The sequence below is a fragment of the Pavona decussata genome, unplaced genomic scaffold, assembly GCF_977016875.1.
Source record: "Pavona decussata unplaced genomic scaffold, jaPavDecu1.1 SCAFFOLD_46, whole genome shotgun sequence".
NCBI lineage: Eukaryota > Metazoa > Cnidaria > Anthozoa > Scleractinia > Agariciidae > Pavona > Pavona decussata.
In genome coordinates, this window is record NW_028145468.1 from 900,449 (window position 1) to 911,075 (window position 10,627).

The 10,627-nt window shown below is 37.6% G+C and overlaps 1 protein-coding gene across 1 annotated transcript; it reads right to left on the reverse strand.

The window, feature by feature from the left end:
- Window positions 1-591: 591 nt before the first annotated feature.
- On the reverse strand, window positions 592-10,357 carry LOC146482351 (uncharacterized). The gene is made up of 5 exons (XM_085107207.1): window positions 10,059-10,357; window positions 7,155-7,618; window positions 4,127-4,783; window positions 3,076-3,320; window positions 592-1,628 (listed from the first exon to the last, which is right to left on the reverse strand). The coding sequence occupies exons 1-5, from the start codon at window positions 10,322-10,324 to the stop codon at window positions 1,584-1,586; spliced, it is 1,677 nt and encodes a 558-aa protein (XP_084963333.1). The 5' UTR covers window positions 10,325-10,357; the 3' UTR covers window positions 592-1,583.
- Window positions 10,358-10,627: the final 270 nt, after the last annotated feature.

Here is a 10,627-nt window from a genome sequence, read left to right on the forward strand (position 1 = left end):
GCATGCAACACTCACTCAACATTATTTATCCTAAACGTTTATACATGCTTGCCTCCTATGGAGATGCTCTTTGGGCTTGTCAAGCATTCAAACATCTTCACTGGAGGGCACATTTCACATTCATGGATTAAATTTATCATCATGGGAAACTGTAAGCTTATTTTGCTAATAAATTACAACTGGTTTACTACCAATAAACTGTCTTTATAGAATTGGCTAAGTTCTTTCATTTATCAACTGATGCAACACGGATCATTTTAAAGGTCAAAATCCTTTGAGGATGAAGTTGTGATGTGCTTCTTATAAATACAAATACAGATGAAAGGACAGAAAGTTGTATTTGTATCATGCTCTGCAAATCTAAGCATAGAGCGCTCCAAAGATATAAGTGAAACAATCTTTATATAGTTCTTCATTATTTTATCTTATAAAATTAATACAATAACTAAAAATTTCAGGAACTTTTTTAAAAGTTTGGAGAAAATAAAGTTGAGACACAGATCGATAAGGATCTGTTAGAGATTAGACATCTTCTAGATATCACATCTCCCCTCCTTCACATCTCCCCTCCCTCCCTCCCTCCCTCCCTCCCTCCCTCATATTGAGACAAAATTGACAAGGGGAGCGGTGGAGATTAGAATAGACAATTTTACAGTTGTGTGCTTACTGACCAAGCCCTTGATTGGAAACGAGACTGTGGGTGACTTTGTTTTAAGACAAAACTCAATGCTTTTCACATGTATACCCGTATACAAACTAGTTAGCATTCTAAATATGACAGCATGATGATGATCTAAAAATGAAAAGCAGTGAGGTTTGTATCAAACAAAGACCCCCAGCCCTGCTTCCAATAAAAAACGAAGTCATTTTGTTGAATTAATTGTAAAATGGGCCATATATGTTAAAAAACAAAAAACAAAAAAAAAACAGTTTCAGGTAGATTTGAAGGCCATTCTTGTTAGCGTCTCAAGAAGTCTGGTTCAATACATTATAACTGATTAAGAATATTGCATAGTGCAACTTCAGAACTGCAGTTGCAATGGAATTTGAATTACCAACATTAAAAGCTGGAACAACAGTATAAAATATGGACCAAAATAGTAATTATTTTATAATTATCAGCTAATAAAAATTAAAGTTGATTCACTTGATATCAAAAAATAATATTGCAACTCCTTAATCTCTTGCTAACATTCAATAGGCCATTTCCGAGTCGCTGTGAACCTCGTTTTGTAAGGGAGGCTAAGTGCAAAGCTATTAATTTTTCATATGAAAATTAGTTTTGTTTGCATACAGTATGACTGAAAACTAATATTCATAACAAACACTTTGCACTTAGCCTTCCTTTGAGAAAGAGGTCCACAGCAACTCGGAAATGGTCAATTAGGGCAGCTTCTCAATCTCTCTACTACACTTTAATTTGTTTACTGCCTTTAGCTTTTCCCCACATTTTCTTTGCTTTTTCCAAGAAAAAGGGAGAACCCAGATTGTAGTTACCAGTCTAATGTACATGTAATCTAAGTTATAAAATGGATATCCAAGCCAACTGCTTTTCATCCAGTAAATGTTGGTCTTTGTTACCATCAATTACCTTCAATGATTTGCACAATCTGGTTTTTCACTGCATCCTAAAACAAAAACATCTCCATAAATACATGTATACAAAAACAACAACAACAACAACAACAACAACAACAAACAAACTTAAGCCAACACTATTCTATAAACATGAAATTAAGGGCATAATATGCGATGTTCGTGAAATGTAATTACAACACAATAATTTTATTCTATTCTGACTGCAGCAAACATGAAATTTAGACCTACACTGTAAAAAGTATTATTTTAGTTCATGGTAAAAAATAAAGGGGATCTTGCACTGTTTACAACATCTCACATTATTGGTCAAGAGAACAAAAGAACACTGTTCCTAGCAATTATCCGGGAGATTACAGACATAAATCTGGAGACCAGGAGAAACGGCTCAAAATCTGGAGATTACAGACCTAAATCTGGAGACCGGGAGATACGGTTCAAAATCTGGAGACTCCCGGATTATCCAGGAGAATTGACAGCCCTGCTTCCCCCCCCCCCCAAAAGGAACAAACAAACAAACAAAACCAAATTCAAATTAAAACAAACAAAAAAAAGCAGCTCTAGGTTATCAGGGTCCAGTGAAAATAAAGCTGGTACAGGTCTATTGAAAAATGGACTAATCATTAAAAAGCTGTGCATTCTGCTGCATCATTAAAGTCTTGCTTAAATTGTGGAATCACACAGTCTATGAAACCTGGTCTATATTGGCTTCACGCATGCATGGTTTGGTTAATGTGTCTGTTCACAAGACAGTTTACTGCACACTGTGCATCTCCAGTTGCTGTGTATAATTTAAGGAAAACTGCACTTAAATAGTAAGTAAATTGTATTATTATTATTTTACTTCCCTTAAACACATGAAAAACTCATTAACCCTTTCCTGCCCAAGAGTGCCATATGGCACAAGACGCAATTATGAGCTCAGTATTTGGTCAATTTGTGTGAAATTTGCACAACCAAAAGATCTTGGAAAGATCTACAAATTGAAGGCATAAAATCATGCCCCCCCCTCCTATATGAGCCTTGATTTACCACCCCTCAAACTTTTGGATTTTTTTTTCCTTTGTACGTTAAGGGCCCAGTTGATATCTTACAACAAGCAATGCACTAAGAGCTGTACATTAAGCTATAGTTTAGGGGGATACCCAGTATGTACAACGAATAGGAAAATTTTCAATGTTTTTCTTCTTTCGTTTTGGACTTTTCTCACTCTAATATGTGACCTCTCCATCTCTGTTGGTGTGATTCATAGCACACCCCAGAAAATACCTTTTAAATGGTATATCACATGTGGTCTCTTAGTTCATAGTTAACGATTTAGAAAAATTCAACATTTCCCTCGGGCAGGAAAGGGTTAAATAATGCATGAAGAGGCCTCAGTTTTATGAGTAAATCAGGAAGCACAAAACTGCATCAAAAGAAATAACAGTTGCCCATTAAGTTTTGCTTCACAAATGACTTACAGTACATGTAATTTACCTCAATCGTATTCAGCACAAACTGCTCAACTTGAAAGACTTGTCTCTTCCCAGTGCCGCGCCTTACATATCGTGAGTGAATTGGGCAATTGTTAAGGACATATAAGGCTGCCGCAAGACCACACCCAGCCATCTTCAATGAGGCGGTGATCATTGACAGGCTGTCCACTGAACTGGCCTCGTCTGCTGACATCTTGTGCCTGTTGGTAGTGATCTTTATGGACACAATCCCATTGTTCCTTTGCACTGAAAATGAGCAATCAAAGAAACAGTGCAAGCTTTTCAACAATTATGCTTTGTGTACATAAAGTTCCAGCTCATCTTGCTATAGAAAATTGTAGCAGTCAGCTTATACCGTAAACTGCCACTTTTAAGCCCCCACCCCCCACTTATAAGCCCCCCAGTGATAGGCCCATCTACCTGAGTGTAAACCAAAATTACATCCAATTATACCCCCCCCCCCCACAATATAAGCCCCCCCCCCCCCTCTGGCTTTCCTTGTTTTGAGTGATTTTAAGCACTTCCACAGAACTCTGTATTTTACTTTAAATAGAAAATTGGAAAAAAATATTGCGGAACAATAACTTTTTTTTCTGGTTCTGGTCATAAGCACCCTCAGATATAAGCCGCCCCCCCCCACCCCATCTATAAGCCTGTCTAAAAGCCGTTACCAAGTTGTATAAGCCCACGAGGGGTTATGAGCGGCAGTTGACGGTATACGTTTACTTCTGAAAATGGTGACGAATAATGTCCACCGAAATAAAGTGGCAAATATGGTTCTCAACTAAAGAGGCTTTTTAAGACATCGGTGATAATTAGTCACATACACTGATGCTGATGATTGACACCTACATGTGTAGCCTTTGGTTCGAGACAGTGGGAAGTTTGAAATAAGCAAAGTTTGAATTAATTGGACTCCACTGGATGTGGCCCTTGTCTGAGATGACTAGGCCCAATTTAGCAGCACTCTGACTTTATCTAATCTTATAAAGTGAGCCACTTGATATTTTGTTCAGTTTTGCACACCGATATGTTAGACTGGAGGTACAAACCTTGTTTAACTAATGCATCCACCAAACCACCTTTGGATGACCCTTCCTTACCATTCCTCTCTTCCAAAGCTATCAATGTATCAAGCCTGTGATTGACTTCACCTTGAAACAGTCCTTCTTTCACACTGCAATTCTCATCCCATTCAACAACACGAACACCATCTTTTGAGATTTGTCCCTGGGCAGTACTAGCTGTTATGGTATCATGAACTAGTTGTGCATTGTACTGATCAGTGACAACAGTTATTTTCTTACTCAAAACTTGAAGAGCTTTGATGAGAGCCATTGCCCCTTGGATAAAATCTGATGTAGAAGTATCAGACGAAAAGCTTTCTTTCTCGCAAAGAAAGGCTATCACAACAGATGGGGCATGGGACAGTCTCAATGTAATCCTCAGAAAATTGCTGACCACAACCTGAATGTCTTCTGCTGTTCCATTAGCACTACCAGGAGATGTCAAGCCCATTTTTCCGAGCTCACCTACTTTAGTCATTGCACTGGCAGAGCAGACAGACGCAAGATAGGGTTGATCTGTAAGAGTGATTAGCCTTGGTTGTTCATCTCCATGTTCTGGTTTATGGACTTCAAAATATTCATCAACAGTGGGATCACATATGAATACTGAACCCGGGTAATGGCAGAAGAATAATGGTAGTTCTGTTTAATAAAATGGCAAAAAAAAAAAATGTATATTATAAGTCGATCTGATCACAGAATTATTGTAATCTTGTTAGAATCTTATGTTTATAAAATTATGTAGCATATAACTGTTTTATAAATACTGTAGATTAAAGGAGAAATCTAATAACAATTATAACAAATAAACAACAACAGAAATACTAATACTAATACTAATACTAATACTAATACTAATAATAATAATAATAATAATAATAACAATAATAATAATAATAATAATAATAATAATAATAATAATAATAATAATAATAATAATAACTTATAGTAATTATACTTATACAGGATTGTTATCCCATCTGTGCAAACATTACTAGTATCAATGGGAGGCCGTATTACTTAAGATCATGAAAGATGAAATTAGCATGATAGATAAACAATGGAGGCTGTTAATAAAATGTCAACTATACTGTATTTACAAGAAATAAATCAAAAGCTCCTGTGAGCCAACTCATGAATGCAGAAGCGAATAGTGGTAACCGTATAACGGTACTCGCATCAAACAATACTACAAGGATTTTTGGATGCCATGCCGCATTGCGGGAGTGCATTATGTATAAACAATTAAACTACACACCCACTCTGATTCCTTCCGATAGTCGCGAAGCTATGCAAAGGTGGTTATGTGCGTTCTTTTGGTGGTTTTGCATGGTTGCCAATCGACAAAAAAGCATCCAGTTTTTCTTCCAAGAACCTCCATAATTTTTTCAGCATCATCATGGTAATATTTCCTTTCTATGTTCAAACAACAGCTTTTGTCGTGTTTTATAACATCGGAAGAAGCTTTCAACCTTGCTAAAGTTGCTATTTTGGCTTTATCCAAGTGATTGTAAATATAGAAAGACATCAAGTGACCTTCAGTGTTTACATTTGTCCTGTTGAATTGATCTTATCGCTCACACTGGACCCTGAATGAAATTTATTGCGGCTTCTGTCTGAGTGAATTTCACCCAGTAGTTGAGAGGATGTGATGTCTGTTTGTTTAGCTTAAAGCTAAGACAGAAAGGGTGGTGTGTGAAATTTGAAGCCACTGATTTCATCTTGTTATGTGATGATGAGTTTCATACAGGAGATTTATTATACCTAAGATAGTTTTGATGCTAGAAATCTGTGCTATTCATAGTAAGTACATAAATTGCACATGGCTGTTTAAGATGCATTTCCTGACATTTTAGAAGGGTCAAACATTAAATTTTTACAGTGGAGCATACCCCCTCCTCCGGACTTTTTTTCACTTCTCACTCTAGAGAAAACGTAGCTGTGTTCCATGGTATTTGTTAATTATATATTTGAGATAACATGCATGATTAAATTTGAGGGTTGTTTCAGTTTTCCATGCATTTGTGTGTATGAAAATGATGGCTTTATTTAGGAGTGAGGTGTGCTGGGGAGGGTTTGTGTGCTTAGATCATGGTGTCCACTTGGAGGGAGGTGCAGATGTCATTCCAAAATCCTCATCCTCATCACAATTTCCTCAAGGAAATTTGACTGTACGGGTGGGCAAGAACAGTTTGAATTTGGGGCGCATTAATTTTGAAGATTGAATCAAAAGGAAAAAAGCTGTGGCCTGAGAACGACGCTTCAAATCTGTTTATATTCATGGCATTGCATCACCTTTTCGCGGTAAAATCCATCATACGACAATGGGGCAAACGTAGCGTAAAATACTTTGTATGGAAAATTTGGGGATTCCAATACCAAATAACTTTGGGGACTTCAATACCAAATACGTTTCTGCCTTGTTTATGAATTGTAAATTTAAGATATGATGTAGATGATTTTCCTGATAAAATTGGAGGGGTGGTCCATGGACCGGGTCCACGAGGTGGTCCATGGACCTGGGTCCACATGGGTGGTCCATGGACCTGGGTCCACATGGGTGGTCCATGGACCTGGGTCCAAGTTTTGTATATGTCTGCCAAAACTCCAGACAAGAACATTTATTTTGTAAGGAACAAAATAATAATTATTTTATAATACAACTGAAGACAGGTTTTACAATAAACTGAAACATGTTGTTTCTTGGAATTTAAATTGTGACAATGTTACATGGAAACACATAAGTGTACTCCAAGGTTGCTTTCAATTGACCGTATTCTGGAATAAGAATAAGCGGAATAGCTGCTATATTTCTCTTTTAAGTAAATTTGGGAAGACATTTCTGCAAACTTTTACTGACACATGAAAATTTAAGAGTGATTTTGTATTTGTAATCCCTCAAAAACCTCTTTTAAGGGATTTCATGAAATGATTGTATGTCTTCCTACTCCGGAATAGGGTCAATAGAACGCACCCTAAATTACATGACTGTAAATAACACTGTCATCCTTACTTGCTGTCCTGACTGCTGTGGATGTTGATCTACCACATGCCCAAAACATGGGTATAAGATCTCCAATGTCTGAGGGTTCACCCAATGCTGAGTTATAAAGATCTTCTATTCCAATCACAGATGGATCTCCAATATGCACTGGAGCTCCATGCAATTCATCATAAGGAGCAGAAACAATTAGCACTTTTTCAACCAGATCTTTAGGAACTGGACGCATTGAAACAACCAAAGGAGAGGCAAATGACCCAACGGGCACACACTGAATGTTGGTTGGAAACATGGACACACAGCGTTTCTCAGAAAAGTGCTTGAGGGGAATTCCAGCTGCTAACATTTTTTCCTCAAAGGCAAAGGAGCATCCAATGTAAAAGGATACCAAATCATCCCAGGGGTATGCCATCAGGTCACCAGGTTCCTTGGTGATGACTCCATTTTCATTTACACAGTACCTTGTGAGATCAGTCCTGCAATCATTAGAAAATGATTTAGACCCAATAAGCTAAATGTATTTCACTTATGTCCAGAAGTGCACCTAGCCCTGAATTTGGGTACTTTATGTAAGACAGACCTTTTTGTCATTTTCATATGACTTCATGTTTGATGGAATAATTTGTGTTTCAGTAAGATTTAAGGTTAGGGGACACCTTGTGATGTCTATCATACCGCTCATGCATCTCATTACCATGTACAGTATTTCTGGACAAATCTCGATCATGACAAGTCTAAAACCATCTCTCTGAGTACCAAATGCTTTTTTGGTTCAAAAATTATCCATGTGGAAATTATGGCAAAGCTATATACAGTATTATTTGAAAATGGTATATGTCAGACATGGAGTGTTTCATACAAATTTGTTTCCCATAAAAGTCTTGGTATCATGAAAATTATATCACAGTCATATTAATTCCTCGCAAAGCGAGGTTAATAAATTTGTCGGGCCGAAGGCCAGAGCTCGGGAGCTAAGCTGCGCGAGCTTGAGCGGAAAATATATTTATATATATATATATATATATCTTTGAAGATGTCCGTGCTGTTGCCTGGCAACAGAGCGCAAACAAAGTATGAATGACGTCAAAGAAAGGGAAGGTTGCTAGGCAGCAACAGGTTGGGAGACATGCTGGCGTCAGACGGACTTCGCTGGAGCAAAATTTGCATACATCGGCAAAGTTTTCCGTTCAGTGCCGGATTAAATTTCACTGGATGGAAATATCTCTGCAGAATCTTTTCCCTTTCTTCCAGAAACCTTTTTTGTGAAAGATTGCATTAAAGAAATTACACGTTTTGTGTCCACGGTAAAATAATTTTCCGTGGGAAATACTGTAAATTTATCAAACACGACAGCCCTGCACGCCTGTTGTACATTTCGTCGTGTCAGAAATAGATTTTAACCGCAAACGAGCCTGTGGAACTACGGAAAGACCATGCTCATCAAAATAGTTGCTTTGTTTAGAAACCTTTTAATCTCCTCATTTGATGCTACAATACGAGAAAAGAGGGCTTTCCACCCAGCCTTAGCTTCGCGAGGTTGTGCGAGTCACGTATTTCTTGTAATTTTTATATTTAATCGTTTTATGTCTCCGTGAAGTTAAAGGACGACATCATTACTACACTCGATCATGTCATCATAATTTCATTTGTAGAACATTATTAATTACTCTATGTTTAATTTGGGTGCTGCTGTTTGGAGGCTACTGAGACACTCACACATTCCTTCATAACCAACAAAATTGACTAATAAAATATTATTGTAATAGTTTGCTGTATGGGCAAATTCTTTTGGATTAAAATTATTGCATGTATGCAGTAGTCTAGAGCGTTGCTTGAAAGTTTTTGACTTGGTTCAGTGAACATGATGCTCACGCACGGAAAGTCTATCAATAGAATCTGATTTCATTTTTCCGCGGGTCTGTTTTAAGGGAAGCAGGGGGATGGCACAGTGGTGAGAGCACTTGCCTCCCACCAATGTCACCCGGGTTCGATTCCCGGACTCGACGTCATATGTGGGTTGAGTTTGTGGTTGGTTCTCGTCCTTGCTCCGAGGGTTTTTCTCTGGGTTCTCCAGTTTTCCTCCCTCCACAAAAACCAACATTTCCAAATTCCAATTCGATCTGGAATCCGAGGGCCACAGGTTTGTCAGTCGTCAGACTGTTAGGTGTCACCCTTGTTAAACAAAGTTGATTTATTTGTTCTCTGATAAGGTACAGAAGATGTTAAAGCGTGGTAAGAAGATTTGTCACACTATGAGCTCTGCCACATTTTGACATCTGTGCTTTATCAGAGTACAGATGCATGGCAAAAAGGAATAATATAATTATGTTCCTTTAACTTGGCTACTTCTCAAGTTACCAGCACTCAAAAATACCACCATAAAAAGCCCAATCCATGTGTAAAACAACCATCTTGATGTGATTCGATCATCTGCTAATTAGTATGGGTGATCAAATGGCACATAAGTGAATTAGAAAATAACTTCATTTAGAGAGTTTAATTTGGTTGTTCTTTTTGTATATGGATTTTATTACTGACTGTATTGTTTTACACATATATTTGTAAAGCGAGATGAGCGTAGGAATGGCACTACATAAAAAAAGTTATTATGTATTTATTTATTAAACGCATTGATCCAGTGAAATTAATTTACTAATTCCATGAGTATATAAATATAATGAGTGACAAATATTAATTATGCTCACGATCATGAGTTTTTGACTTGTTTATATATTGCATCGAGAAGCGTTGCCATAGCAATTTTGCAATTTCATGGGTGAAATAATATTATAAATTAACTCTGAACTTTCGCGCCAAAATTGAGGAATAATTTGTCATCCACGAACCCGAGAAATTTCGCTTATGAATTTTCATAAGAATAGTTATATACTGCATACGCGACCTTTTAATTCGTACCTTATATCAGAGTCTGGTGCCAGATGTCCAGCAGAAACTTCACCAATGCTACTTCTGTATAATATTGGACATGCAGCGCTATTAAGCTCACAAAACAGTTCAAAATCGTCCGCCAAAGCAGAGGGTAGAATCGCCATATTGGCTTGCAGATGACCCATGCAGTAACCTACAGTCGATACACCTTCCAATGCTGGATTCGTTCGAAACTCGTATCTTGCTTTCGACGGTTTCCATGAGCTTACAGCCTCACCCTGCTTACCAGACATGCTTCTCCAATAAGGTGCGTTTTTACTGGCAAGGAGTACAGTTGGATCATTGCAACCTTTGTAGGAGGGAGGGGTCAGCTGTCCGGATGATCTGGGTTATCGTGACGTCATTTCCTGATAAGCGCGTGATTTTCGAACGTCGACTTTTATATCTGCGAGATAGGTAAGTGTTCTTTTATTTTCGACACACGAAATATGCTGAAAATGTTGCAGTGAAGAGTTGCGTGTACTAGTCTTGATCGGAAAAGCTGAGATTGTCCGCGGCGAAAAAATAATGTATTATTTTAAAATGAAAAATATACG

Excerpts from the sequence above, each read along its gene's own strand:
- LOC146482351 (XM_085107207.1), bottom strand. The coding sequence starts at position 10,324 with ATGTCTGGTAAGCAGGGTGAGGCTGTAAGCTCATGGAAACCGTCGAAA. Across the intron at positions 4,784-7,154 it reads CACAGCAGTCAGGACAGCAA|AACTACCATTATTCTTCTGC; the intron begins GTAAGGATGACA and ends TTTATTAAACAG. Across the intron at positions 3,321-4,126 it reads GGATGCATTAGTTAAACAAG|TGCAAAGGAACAATGGGATT; the intron begins GTTTGTACCTCC and ends GCTCATTTTCAG.